Source organism: Oncorhynchus gorbuscha, unplaced genomic scaffold (genome assembly GCF_021184085.1).
Source record: "Oncorhynchus gorbuscha isolate QuinsamMale2020 ecotype Even-year unplaced genomic scaffold, OgorEven_v1.0 Un_scaffold_689, whole genome shotgun sequence".
Classification (NCBI taxonomy): domain Eukaryota; kingdom Metazoa; phylum Chordata; class Actinopteri; order Salmoniformes; family Salmonidae; genus Oncorhynchus; species Oncorhynchus gorbuscha.
The window spans coordinates 170,001-192,213 of record NW_025745765.1 but is presented as its reverse complement, the minus strand read 5'-3'; the positions used below and the strand labels follow the sequence as shown (position 1 = coordinate 192,213).

General features: G+C 44.0%; 2 protein-coding genes and 1 non-coding gene across 3 annotated transcripts in view; 2 read left to right on the top strand and 1 right to left on the bottom strand.

The window, feature by feature from the left end:
* LOC124019813 (serine/threonine-protein kinase 24-like) overlaps positions 1-17,203 on the bottom strand; it is a 35,434-nt gene extending 18,231 nt beyond the window's left edge. The window contains exons 1-2 of the mRNA XM_046335248.1: positions 16,924-17,203; positions 796-1,026 (exon numbers count right to left, since the gene is read on the bottom strand). Coding sequence (XP_046191204.1) covers positions 796-1,026; positions 16,924-17,022 — 330 coding nt within the window. The 5' untranslated portion in view covers positions 17,023-17,203. The remainder of the gene's footprint in view (positions 1-795; positions 1,027-16,923) is intronic.
* Positions 17,204-17,467: 264 nt separating this feature from the next.
* trnai-aau lies at positions 17,468-17,541 on the top strand. The gene has a single exon. It is a non-coding gene; the product is annotated as a tRNA-Ile (tRNA).
* Positions 17,542-17,574: 33 nt separating this feature from the next.
* The window catches only part of LOC124019818 (FERM, ARHGEF and pleckstrin domain-containing protein 1-like), a 20,954-nt gene continuing 16,315 nt past the window's right edge, over positions 17,575-22,213 (top strand). The window contains exon 1 of the mRNA XM_046335251.1: positions 17,575-18,006. The gene's annotated coding sequence lies outside the window, so the exon portion shown is untranslated. The remainder of the gene's footprint in view (positions 18,007-22,213) is intronic.

The following is a 22,213-nucleotide window of genomic DNA, read 5'->3' as shown; positions in this document are numbered from 1 at the left end:
GGGGGTTTATGGGACAGTGGTTCAGTGGGACAACAGGGGAGTTTATGGGACAGTGGTTCAGTGGGACAACAGGGGGTTTATGGGACAGTGGTATAGAGGTACAACAGGGGGTTTATGGGACAGTGGTATAGACAACAGGGGGTTTATGGGACAGTGGTTCAGTGGGACAACAGGGGGTTTATGGGACAGTGGTTCAGTGGGACAACAGGGGGTTTATGGGACAGTGGTATAGAGGTACAACAGGGGGTTTATGGGACAGTGGTCCTTTATGGGACAGTGGTTCAGTGGGACAACAGGGGGTTTATGGGACAGTGGTTCAGTGGGACAACAGGGGGTTTATGGGACAGTGGTATAGAGGTTCAGTGGGACAACAGGGGGGTTTATGGGACAGTGGTTCAGTGGGACAACAGGGGAGTTTATGGGACAGGGTTCAGTGGGACAACAGGGGGTTTATGGGACAGTGGTTCAGTGGGACAACAGGGGGTTTATGGGACAGTGAGTGACAGGGGGTTTACAGTGGTGCTCACTTTGAGATAGGAGACATCTCCTGCTCCATAACCTTTAACCCTGACCCCTAACCCTATGACCTACCTTCAGGTATGATCCATAGTACTTGGTGATGAAGGGACTGTCACACTGACCTCTCCTGCTCCATAACCTTTAACCCTGACCCCTAACCCTATGACCTACCTTCAGGTATGATCCATAGTACTTGGTGATGAAGGGACTGTCACACTGACCTCTCCTGCTCCTGCTCCATAACCTTTAACCCTGACCCCTAACCCTATGACCTACCTTCAGGTATGAGCCATAGTACTTGGTGATGAAGGGACTGTCACACTGACTCAACACAGTGATCTCCTGCTGAATATCCTCCATCTCATCCTCAGCCTCCTCCAGGTCAATGATCTTAATGGCCACCACCTTCTGAGTCCTGTTGTCTATTCCTTTAAACACCTCACCAAACGAGCCTTTACCGATCCTCTCCAACTTAGTGAACAGCTCCTCTGGGTCTGCCTTCCGGTTCTACAGGAGGAGAAGGGAGAGAGGGAGGGGGGAGGAGAGAGGGAGGTAGGAGGGGGGAGGAGGGAGAGAGGGAGGAGAAGGAAGGGAGAGAGGGAGGGGGGAGGAAGAGAGGGAGGTAGGAGGGGGGAGGAGGGAGAGAGGGAGGAGAAGGAAGGGAGAGAGGGAGGGGGAGGAGAGAGGGAGGTAGGAGGGGGAGGAGGGAGAGAGGGAGGAGAAGGAAGGGAGAGAGGGAGGGGGAGGAAGGGAGGAAGGGAGGAGGAGAAGGGAGGGAGGAGAAGGGAGGGAGAGACGGAGGGGGAGGAGAGAGGGAGGTAGGAGGGGGAGGAGGGAGAGAGGGAGGAGAAGGAAGGGAGAGAGGGGGGGGAGGGGGAGGAAGAGAGGGAGGAGAAGGGAGGGAGGGATAGAGGGAGAAGGGACGGAGAGAGGGAGGGGGGAGGAGAGAGGGAGGGGGAGGTGGAGGAGGGAGAGAGGGAGGAGAAGGGCGGGAGAGAGGGAGGAGAAGGGAGGGAGAGAGGGAGGTAGGGGGGAGGAGGGAGGGATAGAGTGCGAAGGGAGGGAGTGAGGGAGGGGGAGGAGAGAGCAGCAGTGTTTAGAAGTTGAATCCATGACATGTGATAAGAGTTAAACAATATCAGGTAGCATTATTTTGTGAGCAAAATGTTGCAACACCGCAGCAATGATGAAGCCAAGAAGTCCTCTTTATAGCGAACAGAATGTTGAATAAAGGAGTTCTCTTTATAGCGAACAGAATATTGAATAAAGGAGTTCTCTTTATAGCGAACAGAATGTTGAATAAAGGAGTTCTCTTTATAGCGAACAGAATGTTGAATAAAGGAGTTCTCTTTATAGCGAACAGAATGTTGAATAAAGGAGTTCTCTTTATAGCGAACAGAATATTGAATAAAGGAGTTCTCTTTATAGCGAACAGAATGTTGAATAAAGGAGTTCTCTTTATAGCGAACAGAATGTTGAATAAAGGAGTTCTCTTTATAGCGAACAGAATGTTGAATAAAGAATAGTTGAATATTGAATAAAGGAGTTCTCTTTATAGCTTTTGAATAAAGGAGTTCTCTTTATAGCGAACAGAATATTGAATAAAGGAGGTCTCTTTATAGCGAACAGAATATTGAATAAAGGAGTTCTCTTTATAGCAAACAGAATATTGAATAAATTAGTTCTCTTTATAGCAAACAGAATGTTGAATAAAGGAGTTCTCTTTATAGCAAACAGAATGTTGAATAAAGGAGTTCTCTTTATAGCGAACAGAATATTGAATAAAGGAGTTCTCTTTATATTGAACAGAATATTGAATAAAGGAGTTCTCTTTATAGCGAACAGAATATTGAATAAAGGAGTTCTCTTTATATTGAACAGAATATTGAATAAAGGAGTTCTCTTTATAGCGAACAGAATGTTGAATAAAGGAGTTCTCTTTATAGCGAACAGAATGTTGAATAAAGGAGTTCTCTTCTATTTCCATGACACAACCTGGGACTAGGATGTCGCTCTGCTTTGACCTCTGACCCTACAGTACTCTCCCCTGGTCCGGACCTGTGACCCTAACCCTACAGTACTCTCCCTTGGTCCTGACCCTAACCCTACAGTACTCTCCCTTGGTCCTGACCCTAACCCTACAGTACTCTCCCTTGGTCCTGACCCTAACCCTACAGTACTCTCCCTTGGTCCTGACCCTAACCCTACAGTACTCTCCCTTGGTCCTGACCCTAACCCTACAGTACTCTCCCTTGGTCCTGACCCTAACCCTACAGTACTCTCCCTTGGTCCTGACCCTAACCCTACAGTACTCTCCCTTGGTCCTGACCCTAACCCTACAGTACTCTCCCTTGGTCCTGACCCTAACCCTACAGTACTCTCCCTTGTTCCTGACCCTAACCCTACAGTACTCTCCCTTGGTCCTGACCCTAACCCTAACCCCCTTGGTCCTGACCCTAACCCTACAGTACTCTCCCTTGGTCCTGACCCTAACCCTACAGTACTCTCCCTTGGTCCTGACCCTAACCCTACAGTACTCTCCCTTGGTCCTGACCCTAACCCTACAGTACTCTCCCTTGGTCCTGACCCTAACCCTACAGTACTCTCCCTTGGTCCTGACCCTAACCCTACAGTACTCTCCCTTGGTCCTGACCCTAACCCTACAGTACTCTCCCCTGGTATTGACCTCTGACCCTACAGTACTCTCCCTTGGTCCTGACCCTAACCCTACAGTACTCTCCCTTGGTCCTGACCCTAACCCTACAGTACTCTCCCCTGGTATTGACCTCTGACCCTACAGTACTCTCCCTTGGTCCTGACCCTAACCCTACAGTACTCTCCCTTGGTCCTGACCCTAACCCTACAGTACTCTCCCCTGGTATTGACCTCTGACCCTACAGTACTCTCCCTTGGTCCTGACCCTAACCCTACAGTACTCTCCCCTGGTATTGACCTCTGACCCTACAGTACTCTCCCTTGGTCCTGACCCTAACCCTACAGTACTCTCCCTTGGTCCTGACCCTAACCCTACAGTACTCTCCCTGGTACCCTGACCCTACAGTACTCTCCCTTGGTCCTGACCCTAACCCTACAGTACTCTCCCTTGGTCCTGACCCTAACCCTACAGTACTCTCCCTTGGTCCTGACCCTAACCCTACAGTACTCTCCCTTGGTCCTGACCCTAACCCTACAGTACTCTCCCTTGGTCCTGACCCTAACCCTACAGTACTCTCCCTTGGTCCTGACCCTAACCCTACAGTACTCTCCCTGGTCCTGACCCTAACCCTACAGTACTCTCCCTTGGTCCTGACCCTAACCCTACAGTACACTCCCTTGGTCCCGACCCTAACCCTACAGTACTCTCCCTTGGTATTGACCCTAACCCTACAGTACTCTCCCTTGGTCCTGACCCTAACCCTACAGTACTCTCCCTTGGTCCTGACCCTAACCCTACAGTACTCTCCCTTGGTCCTGACCCTAACCCTACAGTACTCTCCCTTGGTCCTGACCCTAACCCTACAGTACTCTCCCTTGGTCCTGACCCTAACCCTACAGTACTCTCCCTTGGTCCTGACCCTAACCCTACAGTACTCTCCCTTGGTCCTGACCCTAACCCTACAGTACTCCCCTTGGTCCTGACCCTAAACCTGTACACCCTAACCCTACAGTACTCTCCCTTGGTCCTGACCCTAACCCTACAGTACTCTCCCTTGGTATTGACCCTAACCCTACAGTACTCTCCCTTGGTCCTGACCCTAACCCTACAGTACTCTCCCTTGGTCCTGACCCTAACCCTACAGTACTCTCCCTTGGTATTGACCTCTGACCCTAACCCTACAGTACTCTCCCCTGTCCCTGACCTACCCTATAGTACTCTCCCCTGGCCCTGACCTCTGACCCTACAGTACTCTCCCCTGTCCCTGACCTGTGACCCTATAGTACTCTCCCCTGGTATTGACCTCTGACCCTACAGTACTCTCCCATGGCCCTGACCCTAACCCTACAGTACTCTCCCCTGGTATTGACCTCTGACCCTAACCCTACAGTACTCTCCCCTGTCCCTGACCTGTGACCCTATAGTACTCTCCCCTGGTATTGACCTCTGACCCTACAGTACTCTCCCATGGCCCTGACCCTAACCCTACAGTGACCTCTGACACTAACCCTACAGTACTCTCCCCTGGTCCTGACCTCTGACCCTAAAGTACTCTCCCCTGGTATTGACCTCTGACCCTAACCCTACAGTACTCATCTTGGAAAGTATTCAGACACCTTGACTTTTCCCCCACACCGTTGCATTACAGCCTCATTGTAAAATGACATCCCCATAATGACATCTCAATCTCAATACCATCCAATACCCCATAATGACATCTCAATACCCCATAATGACATCACAATACCCCATAATGACATCTCAATACCCCATAATGACATCTCAATACCCCATAATGACATCTCAATACCCCATAATGACATCTCAATACCCCGTAATGACATCTCAATACCCCATAATGACATCTCAATACCCCATAATGACATCACAATACCCCGTAATGACATCACAATACCCTGTAATGACATCACAATACCCCATAATGACATCTCAATACCCCATAATGACATCTCAATACCCCATAATTACATTTACATAAGTATTCAGACCCTTTACTTTGTTGAAGCACCTCTGCCAGCGATTACAGCCTCGAGTCTTCTTGGGTTTGACGCTACAAGCTTGTCACCTGTATTTGGGGAGTTTCTCCCATTCTTCTCTGTAGATCCCCTCAGGCTCTGTCAGGTTAGATGGGGAGCGTCGCTGCACAGCTATTTTCAGGTCTCTCCAGAGATGTTCGATCGGGTTCAAGTCCGGGCTCTGGCTGGGCCACTCAAGGACATTCGGAGACTTGTCCCAAAGCCACTCTTGCATTGTCTTGGCTGTGTGCTTAGCGTAGTTGTCCTTCGCCCCCAGGCGGTGGTCCTGAGCACTCTGGAGCAGGTTTTCATCAAGGATCTTTCTGTACTTTGCTCCATTAATCTTTCTCTTGATCCTGACTAGTCTCCCAGTCTCTGCCGCTGACAAACATCCCCACAGCATGATGCTGCCACCACCATGCTTCACCGTAGGGATGGTGCCAGGTTTCCTCCAGACGTGACACACTGCATTCAGGCCACAGAGTTCAATCTTGGTTTCATCAGATCAGAGAATCTTGTTTCTCACGGTCTGAGGGTCCTTTAGGTGCCTTATGGCAAACTCCAAGCAGGCTGTGCCTTTTACTGAAGAGTGGCTTCCATCTGGCCACTCCAACCAGAAAGGCCTGATTGGTGGAGGGCTGCAGAGATGGTTGTCCTTCTGGAAGGCTCTCCCATCTCCACAGAGGAACTCTGGAGCCCTGTCAGAGTGACCCCTGGGTTCTTGCTCTCCTCCCTGACCAAGGCCCTTCTCCCCCGATTGCTCAGTTTGGCAGGGCGGCCAGCTCTAGGAAGAGTCTTGGTGGTTCCAAACGTCTTCCATTTAAGAATGATGGAGACCACTGTGTTCTTGGGGACCTTCAATGCTCCAGACATTTGTTGGTACACTCTCCCAGATTGGTGCCTCGACACAATCCTGTCTCTGAGCTCAACAGACAATTCCTTCAACCTAATGGCTTAGTTTTAGTTCTGACATGCTGTGGGACCTTATGTAGACAAGTGTGTACTTTTCCAAATAATGTTCAATCAATTTAATTTAACACAAGTGGACTCCAATCAAGTTGTAGAAACATCTCAAGGATGATCAATGGAAACAGGATGCACCTGAGCTCAATTTCGAGTCTCATAGCAAAAGGGTCTGAATACTTATATAAATAAGGTATTTCTGTTTTTTATTTTCATAAATTAGCAAACATGTCTAAAAACCTGTTTTTGCTTTGTCATTATGGGGTATTGTGTAGATTGATGAGGAAAACAATGTTTTATTTAATCCATTTTAGAATAAGGCTGTAATGTAACAAAATGTTGAAAAGGGGTCTGAATACTTTCCAAATGCTTTGTACATAGCAACATTATTTTGACTCGTTATTCACTGTGTATTTATTCCTTGTGTCCCCATTTCAATGATTTATTGTTGTAATCTTAATCTGCTTTGTTGGAAAAGGATCCGTGAGTGAGCATTTCACCGTTAGTCTACACCTGTTGTTTACCAAGCAGGTGACAAATAACTAATAATTATTTAATTATTATTAATTAATTACATTTTTCAGTAATTCCAGTAATTTCAGTAATTCCATTTCCGATTTGGAAAGAGAATTACGAGTTTTAAATCACTTAATTCATTAGCAAAGTTGATATGAGTAAAAACACTAAGTAATGGGTGGGTCTACCTTCACTTGTTAATTTGTGAACTTTCATTATCCTTCCTCCTCACGAGGGAGAGAAATTAGAAAATATCTTAGACGGAGGTTTTTGTTAACGGACTTACAAGTCAACGTTTCTTAACTTACATAAGGCAAATCATTTGATATTAGTTGGCAAGGGGGTCTTCAACAATTTTGTGTTTTGATGTATTTCTTATACATTTCAGGACTTTCTGCTAGACGTTGTTCAAGACCCCTCATCTGACCAGAAATCAAAGCCTTTTGCTTATTCCTCATTGTTATGATGGAAAACGGTTGGAAAATGTATATACAGAGCTTAATTAAAAAATATATTTATAGACAAAGCTTTCATTTGACACCCAATTCGACACGCTCCTATGAACTTTACATTTTGGTGCTCATGGGTAATTTTAGAAGGAAATGCCCTTAGCTGTTCCACCTCTCAGAAAACCAACACACAACACTCAGCTCATGGAAAATACTGGTCTACTGTAGGCTAGATATGATGCACGCTAGATATATCACTCACATTGTGGTCTACTGTAGGCTAGATATGATGCACGCTAGATATATCACTCACATTGTGGTCTACTGTAGGCTAGATATGATGCACGCTAGATATATCACTCACATTGTGGTCTACTGTAGGTAATGCACGCTAGATATATCACTCACATTGTGGTCTACTGTAGGCTAGATATGATGCACGCTAGATATATCACTCACATTGCGGTCTACTGTAGGCTAGATATGATGCACGCTAGATATATCACTCACATTGCGGTCTACTGTAGGCTAGATATGATGCACGCTAGATATATCACTCACATTGCGGTCTACTGTAGGCTAGATATGATGCACGCTAGATATATCACTCACATTGTGGTCTACTGTAGGCTAGATATGATGCACGCTAGATATATCACTCACATTGCGGTCTACTGTAGGCTAGATATGATGCACGCTAGATATATCACTCACATTGCGGTCTACTGTAGGCTAGATATGATGCACGCTAGATATATCACTCACATTGTGGTCTACTGTAGGCTAGATATGATGCACGCTAGATATATCACTCACATTGCGGTCTACTGTAGGCTAGATATGATGCACGCTAGATATATCACTCACACCTCAAGTCTACTGTAGGCAAGATATGATGCACGCTAGATATTCCTCCCGGGGTCTACTGTAGGACTGCCCGCACCAGATATATCACTCACATTGTGGTCTACTGTACTCCATTGTGTCCTCCTATATCCTCACATTGCGCTACTGTAGGCGTGATCCTGATGCACACTAGATATATCACTCTAACATCAAGGCGGGCCCGTTCCTGATATGTTCATGCTCTATATCACTCACATTGCGGTCTACTGTAGGCTAGATATGATGCACGCTAGATATATCACTCACATTGTGGTCTACTGGGCTAGATATGATGCACGCTAGATATATCACTCACATTGTCATCTCCTGTAGGCTAGATATGATGCACACTAGATATATCACTCACATTGGGCTCTACTGCCTGTGCCATTAAACCCCTTCAACTGATCCAGATATATCACTCACATTGCCCGTCTGGTGTTCACACCTATATCACTCACATTCTCTACTGTAGGTAATGCACGCTAGATATATCACTCACATTGCGGTCTCTCCACTGGCTTCCAGATATATCACTCACATTGTGCTACAAGACCATGGTGCTTGCCTACGATATGAGGGGAACGGCACCTCAGATATATCCTCCATTGGCTACTGATCAGGTAATACACCCAAACAATCACTCACATTGTGGTCCACTGTGGCCTGTTGATGCACGCTAGATATATCACTGAGGAAGTACAGCTATGATGCAGCCCAGTCAAAACTGTTCGCTGCCCTGGCCCCCAATGGTGGAACAAACTCCATTGCGGTCACGACGCCAGGACAGCGGAGTATCACTCACATTGCGGTCAATCACTCACCTTCCGGAGACACCTGAAACCCCACCTCTTTAAGGAATACCTAGGATAGGTTAAGTAATCCTCTTGTTTTCACCCCCCTAAGTTTTAGATGCACTATTGTTAAGTGACTGTCCCACTGGATCACTGGTGAATGCACCATTTGTAAGTCGCTCTGGTCTACTGCTAAATGACTTAAATGTAAATGTAAATATATCACTCACATTGAGGTCTACTGTAGGCTAGATATGATGCACACTAGATATATCACTCACATTGCGGTCTACTGTAGGCTAGATATGATGCACGCTAGATATATCACTCACATTGCGGTCTACTGTAGGCTAGATATGATGCACGCTAGATATATCACTCACATTGTGGTCTACTGTAGGCTAGATATGATGCACGCTAGATATATCACTCACATTGCGGTCTACTGTAGGTAATGCACGCTAGATATATCACTCACATTGTGGTCTACTGTAGGTAATGCACGCTAGATATATCACTTACATTGTGGTCTACTGTAGGTAATGCACACTAGATATATCACTCACATTGTGGTCTACTGTAGGCTAGATATGATGCACGCTAGATATATCACTCACATTGTGGTCTACTGTAGGCTAGATATGATGCACGCTAGATATATCACTCACATTGTGGTCTACTGTAGGCTAGATATGATGCACGCTAGATATATCACTCACATTGCGGTCTACTGTAGGCTAGATATGATGCACGCTAGATATATCACTCACATTGTGGTCTACTGTAGGTAATGCACGCTAGATATATCACTCACATTGCGGTCTACTGTAGGCTAGATATGATGCACGCTAGATATATCACTCACATTGTGGTCTACTGTAGGCTAGATATGATGCACGCTAGATATATCACTCACATTGCGGTCTACTGTAGGCTAGATATGATGCACGCTAGATATATCACTCACATTGGGGTCTACTGTAGGCTAGATATGATGCACTGTTATCACTCACATTGTGGTCTACTGAGGTAATGCACGCTTAGATATATCACTCACATTGCGGTCTACTGTAGGCTAGATATGATGCACGCTAGATATATCACTCACATTGCGGTCTACTGTAGGCTAGATATGATGCACGCTAGATATATCACTCACATTGCTGTCTACTGTAGGCTAGATATGATGCACGCTAGATATATCACTCACATTGTGGTCTACTGTAGGTAAAGCACACTAGATATATCACTCACATTGCGGTCTACTGTAGGTAATGCACACTAGATATATCACTCACACTGTGGTCTACTGTAGGTAAAGCACACTAGATATATCACTCACATTGCTGTCTACTGTAGGTAATGCACACTAGATATATCACTCACACTGTGGTCTACTGTAGGTAAAGCACACTAGATATATCACTCACATTGCGGTCTACTGTAGGTAATGCACACTAGATATATCACTCACATTGCGGTCTACTGTAGGTAAAGCACACTAGATATATCACTCACATTGCAGTCTACTGTAGGTAATGCACACTAGATATATCACTCACACTGCGATTTACAAACATATGACTTGGCAACCAGCTGTATTCAAGTACAGATATGAACAGGTCACATTTCAGGAAGAGATGTCAGTCAGGGAGCCTGTTTTTGGTTAAAATCTTCAGTCTAGCTTAGAGAGTCCTCTGTTTTCTATTGCTTTAGTCTAGCTTAGAGAGTCCTCTGTTTTCTATTGCTTTAGCCTAGCTTAGAGAGTCCTCTGTTTTCTATTGCTTTAGCCTAGCTTAGAGAGTCCTCTGTTTTCTATTGCTTTAGCCTAGCTTAGAGAGTCCTCTGTTTTCCATTGCTTTAGTCTTTAGCCTATCTTAGAGAATCCTCTGTTTTCCAGTGCTTTAGCCTAGCTTAGAGAGTCCTCTGTTTTCCATAGTTGCTTTAGCCTAGCTTAATATAATATAATAATAATAATAATAGAGTCCTCTGTTTTCCAGTGCTTTAGTCTTTAGCCTAGCTTAGAGAGTCCTCTGTTTTCCAGTGCTTTAGTCTTTAGCCTAGCTTAGAGAGTCCTCTGTTTTCTATTGCTTTAGCCTAGCTTAGAGAGTCCTCTGTTTTCCAGTGCTTTAGCCTAGCTTAGAGAGTCCTCTGTTTTTTATTGCTTTAGCCTAGCTTAGAGAGTACTCTGTTTTCCAATGCTTTAGTCTTTAGCCTAGCTTAGAGAGTCCTGTGTTTTCCAGTGCTTTAGCCTAGCTTAGAGAGTCCTCTGTTTTCCAGTGCTTTAGCCTAGCTTAGAGAGTCCTCTGTTTTCCAGTGCTTTAGCCTAGCTTAGAGAGTCCCCTGTTTTCTATTGCTTTAGTCTTTAGCCTAGCTCAGAGAATCCCCTGTTTTCCATTGCTTTAGTCTTTAGCCTAGCTTAGAGAGTCCTCTGTTTTCCATTGCTTTAGTCTTTAGCCTGGCTCAGAGAATCCTCTGTTTCCAGTGCTTTCGTCTTTAGCCTAGCTTAGAGAGTCCTCAGTTTTCCATTGCTTTAGCCTAGCTCAGAGAATACTAGTTTCCAGTGCTTTAGTATTTAGCCTAGCTTAGAGAGTCCTCTGTTTTCCATTGCTTTAGTCTTTAGCCTAGCTCAGAGGATCCTCTGTTTACCATTGCTTTAGCCTAGCTCAGAGAATCCTGTTTTCCATTGCTTTAGCCTAGCTCAGAGAATCCTGGTTTCCATTGCTTTAGCCTAGCTCAGAGAATCCTCTGTTTCCAGTGCTTTAGTCTCTAGCCTAGCTCAGAGAATCCTCTGTTTTCCATTGCTTTAGTTTAGCTCAGATAATCCTATTTTCCATTGCTTCAGTCTTTAGCCTAGCTTAGAGAGTCCTGTGTTTTGTCATTGCTTTAGACTTTAGCCTAGCTCTGAGAATCCTCTGTTTTCCATTGCTTTAGTCTTTAGCCTAGCTCTGAGAATCCTCTGTTTTCCATTGCTTTAGTCTTTAGCCTAGCTCTGAGAATCCTCTGTTTTCCAGTGCTTTAGTCTTTAGCCTAGCTCAGAGAATCCTGTTTTCCATTGCTTTAGCCTAGCTCAGAAAATCCTCTGTTTTCCATTGCTTTAGTCTTTATCCTATCTTAGATAATCCTCTGTTTTCCATTGCTTTAGCCTAGCTCAGCAAATCCTCTGTTTTCCATTGCTTTAGTCTTTAGCCTAGCTTAGAGAGTCCTCTGTTTTCCATTGCTTTAGCCTAGCTCAGAGAATCCTGTTTTCCATTGCTTTAGCCTAGCTCAGAGAATCCTGTTTTCCAGTGCTTTAGTATTTAGCCTAGCTTAGAGTCCTCTGTTTTCCATTGCTTTAGTCTTTAGCCTAGCTTCGAGAATCCCCTGTTTTCCATTGCTTTAATCTTTAGTCTAGCTCCGAGAATCCTCTGTTTTCCAGTGCTTTAGTCTTTAGCCTAGCTCAGAGAATCCTGTTTTCCATTGCTTTAGTCTTTAGCCTAGCTCTGAGAATCCTCTGTTTTCCAGTGCTTTAGTCTTTAGCCTAGCTCAGAGAATCCTGTTTTCCATTGCTTTAGCCTAGCTCAGAAAATCCTCTGTTTTCCATTGCTTTAGTCTTTATCCTAGCTTAGATAATCCTCTGTTTTCCATTGCTTTAGCCTAGCTCAGCAAATCCTCTGTTTTCCATTGCTTTAGTCTTTAGCCTAGCTCAGAGAATCCTCTCTGTTTTCCATTGCTTTAGTCTTTAGCCTAGCTTAGAGAGTCCTCTGTTTTCCATTGCTTTAGCCTAGCTCAGAGAATCCTGTTTTCCATTGCTTTAGCCTAGCTCAGAGAATCCTGTTTTCCAGTGCTTTAGTATTTAGCCTAGCTTAGAGTCCTCTGTTTTCCATTGCTTTAGTCTTTAGCCTAGCTTCGAGAATCCCCTGTTTTCCATTGCTTTAATCTTTAGCCTAGCTCAGAGAATCCCCTGTTTCCCATTGCTTTAATCTTTAGCCTAGCTCAGAGAATCCCCTGTTTTCCATTGCTTTAGTCTATCTTAGAGAGTCCTCTGTTTTCTATTGCTTTAGTCTTTAGCCTAGCTTAGAGAGTCCTCTGTTTTCCATTGCTTTAGTCTTTAGCCTAGCTCAGAGAATCCACTGTTTTCCATTGCTTCAGCCTTCAGCCTAGCTTAGGGAGTCCTCTGTTTTCCATTGCTTTAGTCTTTAGCCTAGCTCAGAGAATCCTCTGTTTTCCATTGCTTTATTCTTTAGCCTAGCTTAGAGAATCCTCTGTTTTCCATTGCTTTAGTCTAGCTTAGAGAATCATCTGTTTTCCAGTGCTTTAGTCTTTAGCCTAGCTCAGAGAGTCCTCTGTTTTCCAGTGCTTTAGTCTTTAGCCTAGCTTAGAGAGTCCTCTGTTTTCCATTGCTTTAGTCTAGCTTAGAGAATCCTCTGTTTTCCATTGCTTTAGTCTAGTTTAGAGAGTCCTCTGTTTTCCAGTGCTTTAGCCTAGCTTAGAGAGTCATCTGTTTTCCAGTGCTTTAGCCTAGTTCAGATAATTCTCTGTTTTCCATTGCTTTAGTCTTTAACCTACCTTAGAGAGTCCTCTGTTTTCCATTGCTTTAGTCTTTAACCTAGCTTAGAGAGTCCTCTGTTTTCCAGTGCTTTAGCCTAGCTTAGAGAGTCCTCTGTTTTCCATTGCTTTAGCCTAGCTTAGAGAGTCCTCTGTTTTCCAGTGCTTTAGTCTTTAGCCTAGTTCAGATAATTGTCTGTTTTCCATTGCTTTAGTCTTTAGCCTAGCTCAGAGAATCCCCTGTTTTCCATTGCTTTAGTCTTTAGCCTAGCTCAGAGAATCCCCAGTTTTCCATTGCTTTAGTCTAATCATAGCAGAAACACTCAGTTGTTGATTGAACCTCTCTCAAAACACTGCTGTATGTGTGCTGGAACTCTGCTGGACCTAATATCAACTGAATGACTGCAACTGTGTCCATATGCTCATCATTGCATAATACGAGGTCAATTTGAGTCATTTAAAAAATATTATAGTCACAAAATTATGTTTTTTCCTTTTAGTCATCAGTATGGGGTAGCCCCAATGTGACTCCTAGGATAATTTAGTGTTAAATATTGTTCTAGACTATTATTGGACATGAATGAACAGAATGAGCAGAATGAACTAAGGGAATTCACTGTCTCTCTCTATCGGCAGCATGCTGTGCTTATGGTGCATGTCTTTAGTATGGTTAACATCAGGTGAGGGCCAGCTTCAGTATATAACACTATGGTGCATGTCTTTAGTATTGTTAACATAAGGTGAGGGCCAGCTTCAGTATATAACACTATGGTGCATGTCTTTAGTATTGTTAACATCAGGTGAGGGCCAGCTTCAGTATATAACACTATGGTGCATGTCTTTAGTATTATTAACATCAGGTGAGGGCCAGCTTCAGTATATAACACTATGGTGCATGTCTTTAGTATTGTTAACATCAGGTGAGGGCCAGCTTCAGTATATAACACTATGGTGCATGTCTTTAGTATTGTTAACATAAGGTGAGGGCCAGCTTCAGTATATAACACTATGGTGCATGTATTATCTTTTAAACACTCCAGTTGTTATTAGAGTTTGTTAACATCAGGTGAGGGCCAGCTTCAGTATATAACACTATGGTGCATGTCTTTAGTATTGTTAACATCTGGTGAGGGCCAGCTTCAGTATATAACACTATGGTGCATGTCTTTAGTATTGTTAACATCAGGTGAGGGCCAGCTTCAGTATATAACACTATGGTGCATGTCTTTAGTATTATTAACATCAGGTGAGGGCTAGCTTCAGTATATAACACTATGGTGCATGTCTTTAGTATTGTTAACATAAGGTGAGGGCCAGCTTCAGTATATAACACTATGGTGCATGTCTTTAGTATTGTTAACATCAGGTGAGGGCTAGCTTCAGTATATAACACTATGGTGCATGTCTTTAGTATTATTAACATCAGGTGAGGGCCAGCTTCAGTATATAACACTATGGTGCATGTCTTTAGTATTGTTAACATCAGGTGAGGGCCAGCTTCAGTATATAACACTATGGTGCATGTCTTTAGTATTGTTAACATCAGGTGAGGGCTAGCTTCAGTATATAACACTATGGTGCATGTCTTTAGTATTGTTAACATCAGGTGAGGGCTAGCTTCAGTATATAACACTATGGTGCATGTCTTTAGTATTGTTAACATCAGGTGAGGGCTAGCTTCAGTATATAACACTATGGTGCATGTCTTTAGTATTGTTAACATCAGGTGAGGGCTAGCTTCAGTATATAACACTATGGTGCATGTCTTTAGTATTGTTAACATCAGGTGAGGGCCAGCTTCAGTATATAACACTATGGTGCATGTCTTTAGTATTGTTAACATCAGGTGAGGGCTAGCTTCAGTATATAACACTATGGTGCATGTCTTTAGTATTATTAACATCAGGTGAGGGCCAGCTTCAGTATATAACACTATGGTGCATGTCTTTAGTATTGTTAACATCAGGTGAGGGCTAGCTTCAGTATATAACACTATGGTGCATGTCTTTAGTATTGTTAACATCAGGTGAGGGCTAGCTTCAGTATATAACACTATGGTGCATGTCTTTAGTATTGTTAACATCAGGTGAGGGCCAGCTTCAGTATATAACACTATGGTGCATGTCTTTAGTATTGTTAACATCAGGTGAGGGCTAGCTTCAGTATATAACACTATGGTGCATGTCTTTAGTATTGTTAACATCAGGTGAGGGCTAGCTTCAGTATATAACACTATGGTGCATGTCTTTAGTATTGTTAACATCAGGTGAGGGCCAGCTTCAGTATATAACACTATGGTGCATGTCTTTAGTATTGTTAACATCAGGTGAGGGCCAGCTTCAGTATATAACACTATGGTGCATGTCTTTAGTATTGTTAACATCAGGTGAGGGCCAGCTTCAGTATATAACACTATGGTGCATGTCTTTAGTATTGTTAACATCAGGTGAGGGCCAGCTTCAGTATATAACACTATGGTGCATGTCTTTAGTATTGTTAACATCAGGTGAGGGCCAGCTTCAGTATATAACACTATGGTGCATGTCTTTAGTATTGTTAACATCAGGTGAGGGCCAGCTTCAGTATATAACACTATGGTAAGGTGTACTTTAACTAGCTACTTGACATGAGGTGAAAACAGCATACCTGCATCCCTGGCAGGCTACTCTGAACCGGAGAGTGAGCCATGTCGCCTGTCGACAGTCTGACCAGCTATAACAGCTAACTAGCTGGTCACTAGTTACAACGCAGCAGGTCGGTCCGACGGGGGATGGCGTCGAGCGTCCTTATCGATGCATCTCGCGTCCTTATCGATGCGTCCTTATCAATGCGTCTTGCGTCCTTATCGATGCGTCCTGATCGATGCGTCTTGCGTCCTTATCGATGCGTCTTGCGTCCTTATTGATGCGTCCTTATCAATGCGTCCTGCGTCCTTATCAATGCGTCTTGCGTCCTTATCGATGCGTCCTGTGAATCCTTCCCCAACAAGCACCGTACAAAGTTAAAACATGTCGACTCGGCCACGAAAACCTTGTGGAATTAGCAAGCTGCTTAGTATCTACCCCTGACTAGCTGCACAATGACAACAAATCAACCAGGAAAACAGCTGCACAATGACAACAAATCAACCAGGAAAACAGATAGCTGCACAATGACAACAAATCAACCAGGAAAACAGATAGCTGCACAATGACAACAAATCAACCAGGAAAACAGCTGCACAATGACAACAAATCAACCAGGAAAACAGACAGCTGCACAATGACAACAAATCAACCAGGAAAACAGCTGCACAATGACAACAAATCAACCAGGAAAACAGATAGCTGCACAATGACAACAAATCAACCAGGAAAACAGCTGCACAATGACAACAAATCAACCAGGAAAACAGACAGCTGCACAATGACAACAAATCAACCAGGAAAACAGACAGCTGCACAATGACAACAAATCAACCAGGAAAACAAATAACTAGCTGACAACGTTAGGTGGACCGAACTAGTGAACGGTTTCAATGCATTTTTTTTTTTTTTACCGTAAAGTTAATTCACGATCTAATATCAGTGATTATCTACCGGACTGCTGTCTGTCACGTCGTTATGTCCTGTATCCGACGGGTCCTTCATCCCGCAGCCAGATAAACAACATATTTGGTCCTGCGTCTCCGCAAACATCAACCCAAATTCAATAGATATGAAACGCTCCGATCTTGTAATCGTTTTGGCGAACTTAAACCCCCCCCAAAAAGGCCATTTACACGCTGTCAACTAGACATATTAGCTGTGTTTTGTTCCTCGTTTTCCTCCTGTCCTATCCACCATCTTGTCAGTGTTGTCGCAACTGGCGGATCCGTATCGACGCTGAGCAGAGCGTTGGACGCGCCCGACGTGGGAACGGAGCAGAGAGGGCTCAAACAACACCGTTCACCACATCATGATAAGAATATATATATATATTCCGTATTTATTTATATATATATATATTATGATATTTTGTAACTGTTTGGAGAATTCGTTGAAATGTAGATGAGCAGATAATGCCATTGTAGCATTTATAAAAATCAACCGGGTTGTTTTTTTTACCGGATAAAAGAGTAAATGTGTACCGCTGTGTTCACTTGGCCGGTTAGCTCAGTTGGTTAGAGCGTCGTGCTAATAACGCGAAGGTCGCGGGTTCGATACCCGTACTGGCCATGATTCTCTTTTTTTTGTGACTGTTTGAAGAGGCTGTGTTTTGTATTTTACTCGTCTCTCTAGATAAAGGTGGACTTCTTCTATTCTACTCTACTGGTCCCATATGATATGGGTCTATTATAGTGGTTGACTTTGAACTGGCCCAACTATGGTCATGCTTATGGGAAGCCACTATGTGGTACTATTGCTCCTACTCTAGAGGCCTGATACAAAGGACACCAGCTGAGTTGTAAAGTGCAGTTACGACTGTAATAAAGTCTGCGGAACGCAGTGTTTGTTTGCCGTCAGTCAGTCGAGCCGAGATGGCGACCAGGAACAATCTGCGTTTTAGAGCCGCGTCTCCTTTTCTGAAACTTTAAAATGCTTCAAATCAGCGCAGTTGGATCGTAAAGGAATGCACCTCGGTCAACACACGGTTGGAAAATATACACGTGGACAAATCTCTCCCAACCGGAAGGAAAAAGGGTAAGAAAGGAACGGGCGTCTTTTCTGTCTTTTAGGTGACCTGAGCGGCTAGATGGTAGACAGCCGTACTATTTTAAATGCAAGTGGAAAACCAATGTCAATCATGTCCTGTATTTTTCCTTTACCTCCAATTCCTACGGTTTGCCAGTTAATTCTATCTCTCCATTGAATTGTCTGAATTTACAGATGTACTCCAGTTGGAATATAATAGATGTGTGTGTGTGTATGTGTGTTATATAAGGTACTCGTCCAACAGGATCATAGTGAATAGCCACATTATCCAAGACAGGGGAAGCCTATAAAGTAATATTTGTTTTGGGGCTTTGGCTAACACCACGTGTTCGCAGTATGAGTTGATGGGTTTTCGCCTTGATCATTACTCAGTTCCCGTTACACATAAGAGTCCGTAGAAGTAACATTTACCTCTCAAACTCGAGAAGACATCCTGCCTTCTCCCTACACTTCTCAGCTTCGCCCAGGACTGTTTCACGTCAACTACAATCCCGACCTTTTTAAAATGTTTTGAAACGTCAATAATCATCCAGAAACGCCATTCATAGCTTGCTTTATGGCTTTTCGAAACATCAGCAAGAAAGAATCGTTCAAAATAAAAAAATATACTGTAACAGTTTCTGCACAGATTTATACAGCTATGGCAGCTTCAATCCGAGGAAACTACACTTCCACGACACTTCCCCTTTACTACCAGGTGTTCAGAGCATGATAGATAGCTAATTAACACAGGTGGACCGTCTTGTCTTCCGTAAACAAGCGCTGTATGGATCTGTAACTACTACAGTGTAGTTTAGTAGGATGGAGGCTCCATAGCTGTATGGATCTGTAACTACTACAGTGTAGTTTAGTAGGATGGAGGCTGTATGGATCTGTAACTACTACAGTGTAGTTTAGTAGGATGGAGGCTCCATAGCTGTATGGGTCTGTAACTACTACAGTGTAGTTTAGTAGGATGGAGGCTCCATAGCATTTACATTTACTTTAAGTCATTTCCATAGCAGACGCTCTTATCCAGAGCGACTTACGGATCTGTAACTACTACAGTGTAGTTTAGTAGGATGGAGGCTGTATGGATCTGTAACTGCTACAGTGTAGTTTAGTAGGATGGAGGCTGTATGGGTCTAACTGCTACAGTGTAGTTTAGTAGGATGGAGGCTGTATGGGTCTGTAAATGCTACAGTGTAGTTTAGTAGGATGGAGGCTGTATGGATCTGTAACTACTACAGTGTAGTTTAGTAGGATGGAGGCTGTATGGATCTGTAACTACTACAGTGTAGTTTAGTAGGATGGAGGCTGTATGGGTCTGTGACTGCTACAGTGTAGTTTGGTAGGATGGAGGCTGTATGGATCTGTAACTACTACAATGTAGTTTAGTAGGATGGAGGCTGTATGGGTTTGTAACTGCTACAGTGTAGTTTAGTAGGATGGAGGCTGTATGGGTCTGTAACTGCTACAGTGTAGTTTAGTAGGATGGAGGCTCTATGGGTCTGTAACTACTACAGTGTAGTTTAGTAGGATGGAGGCTGTATGGATCTGTAACTACTACGGTGTAGTTTAGTAGGATGGAGGCTGTATGGGTCTGTAACTGCTACAGTGTAGTAGGATGGAGGCTCCATAGCTTTATGGGTCTGTAACTACTACAGTGTAGTTTAGTAGGATGGAGGCTGTATGGATCTGTAACTACTGCAGTGTAGTTTAGTAGGATGGAGGCTGTATGGGTCTGTGACTGCTACAGTGTAGTTTGGTAGGATGGAGGCTGTATGGATCTGTAACTACTACAATGTAGTTTAGTAGGATGGAGGCTGTATGGGTTTGTAACTGCTACAGTGTAGTTTAGTAGGATGGAGGCTGTATGGGTCTGTAACTGCTACAGTGTAGTTTAGTAGGATGGAGGCTCTATGGGTCTGTAACTACTACAGTGTAGTTTAGTAGGATGGAGGCTGTATGGATCTGTAACTACTACGGTGTAGTTTAGTAGGATGGAGGCTGTATGGGTCTGTAACTGCTACAGTGTAGTTTAGGATGGAGGCTCCATAGCTTTATGGGTCTGTAACTACTACAGTGTAGTTTAGTAGGATGGAGGCTGTATGGATCTGTAACTACTGCAGTGTAGTTTAGTAGGATGGAGGCTGTATGGATCTGTAACTACTACAGTGTAGTTTAGTAGGATGGAGGCTCCATAGCTGTATGGATCTGTAACTGCTACAGTGTAGTTTAGTAGGATGGAGGCTGTATGGATATGTAACTACTGCAGTGTAGTTTAGTAGGATGGAGGCTGTATGGGTCTGTGACTGCTACAGTGTAGTTTGGTAGGATGGAGGCTGTATGGATCTGTAACTACTACAATGTAGTTTAGTAGGATGGAGGCTGTATGGGTTTGTAACTGCTACAGTGTAGTTTAGTAGGATGGAGGCTGTATGGGTCTGTAACTGCTACAGTGTAGTTTAGTAGGATGGAGGCTCCATAGCTGTATGGGTCTGTAACTACTACAGTGTAGTTTAGTAGGATGGAGGCTGTATGGATCTGTAACTACTACAGTGTAGTTTAGTAGGATGGAGGCTCCATAGCTGTATGGGTCTGTAACTACTACAGTGTAGTTTAGTAGGATGGAGGCTGTATGGATCTGAACTACTACGGTGTAGTTTAGTAGGATGGAGGCTCCATAGCTGTATGGATGTGTAACTACTACAGTGTAGTTTAGTAGGATGGAGGCTGTATGGATCTGTAACTGCTACAGTGTAGTTTAGTAGGATGGAGGCTCCATAGCTGTATGGATCTGTAACTGCTACAGTGTAGTTTAGTAGGATGGAGGCTGTATGGATCTGAACTACTACAGTGTAGTTTAGTAGGATGGAGGCTCTATGGGTCTGTAACTGCTACAGTGTAGTTTAGTAGGATGGAGGCTGTATGGGTCTGTAACTACTACAGTGTAGTTTAGTAGGATGGAGGCTCTATGGATCTGTAACTACTACAGTGTAGTTTAGTAGGATGGAGGCTCCATAGCTGTATGGGTCTGTAACTACTACAGTGTAGTTTAGTAGGATGGAGGCTGTATGGGTCTGTAACTACTACAGTGTAGTTTAGTAGGATGGAGGCTGTATGGGTCTGTAACTGCTACAGTGTAGTTTAGTAGGATGGAGGCTCCATAGCTCTATGGGTCTGTAACTGCTACAGTGTAGTTTAGTAGGATGGAGGCTCTATGGGTCTAACTACTACAGTGTAGTTTAGTAGGATGGAGGCTGTATGGGTCTGTAACTGCTACAGTGTAGTTTAGTAGGATGGAGGCTCCATAGCTGTATGGATCTGTAACTACTACAGTGTAGTTTAGTAGGATGGAGGCTCCATAGCTGTATGGATCTGTAACTGCTACAGTGTAGTTTAGTAGGATGGAGGCTGTATGGATCTGTAACTGCTACAGTGTAGTGTAGTAGGATGGAGGCTGTATGGATCTGTAACTACTCCAGTGTAGTTTAGTAGGATGGAGGCTCCATAGCTGTATGGGTCTGTAACTACTACAGTGTAGTTTATTAGGATGGAGGCTCTATGGGTCTGTAACTACTACAGTGTAGTTTAGTAGGATGGAGGCTGTATGGATCTGTTACTACTACAGTGTAGTTTAGTAGGATGGAGGCTGTATGGGTCTGTAACTGCTACAGTGTAGTTTAGTAGGATGGAGGCTCCATAGCTGTATGGATCTGTAACTACTACAGTGTAGTTTAGTAGGATGGAGGCTGTATGGATCTGAACTACTACAGTGTAGTTTAGTAGGATGGAGGCTCCATAGCTGTATGGGTCTGTAACTACTACAGTGTAGTTTATTAGGATGGAGGCTCTATGGGTCTGTAACTACTACAGTGTAGTTTAGTAGGATGGAGGCTGTATGGATCTGTAACTACTGCAGTGTAGTTTAGTAGGATGGAGGCTGTATGGATCTGTAACTACTACAGTGTAGTTTAGTAGGATGGAGGCTCCATAGCTGTATGGATCTGTAACTGTCTGTCTGTCTGTCTGTCTGTCTGTCTGTCTGTCTGTCTGTCTGTCTGTCTGTCTGTCTGTCTGTCTGTCTGTCTGTCTGTCTGTCTGTCTGTCTGTCTGTCTGTCTGTCTGTCTGTCTGGCTCTCTCTGGCTCTCTCTGGCTCTCTGTCCCTCTGCCTCTCTGTCTCTGTCCCTCTGCCTCTCTGTCTCTGTCTCT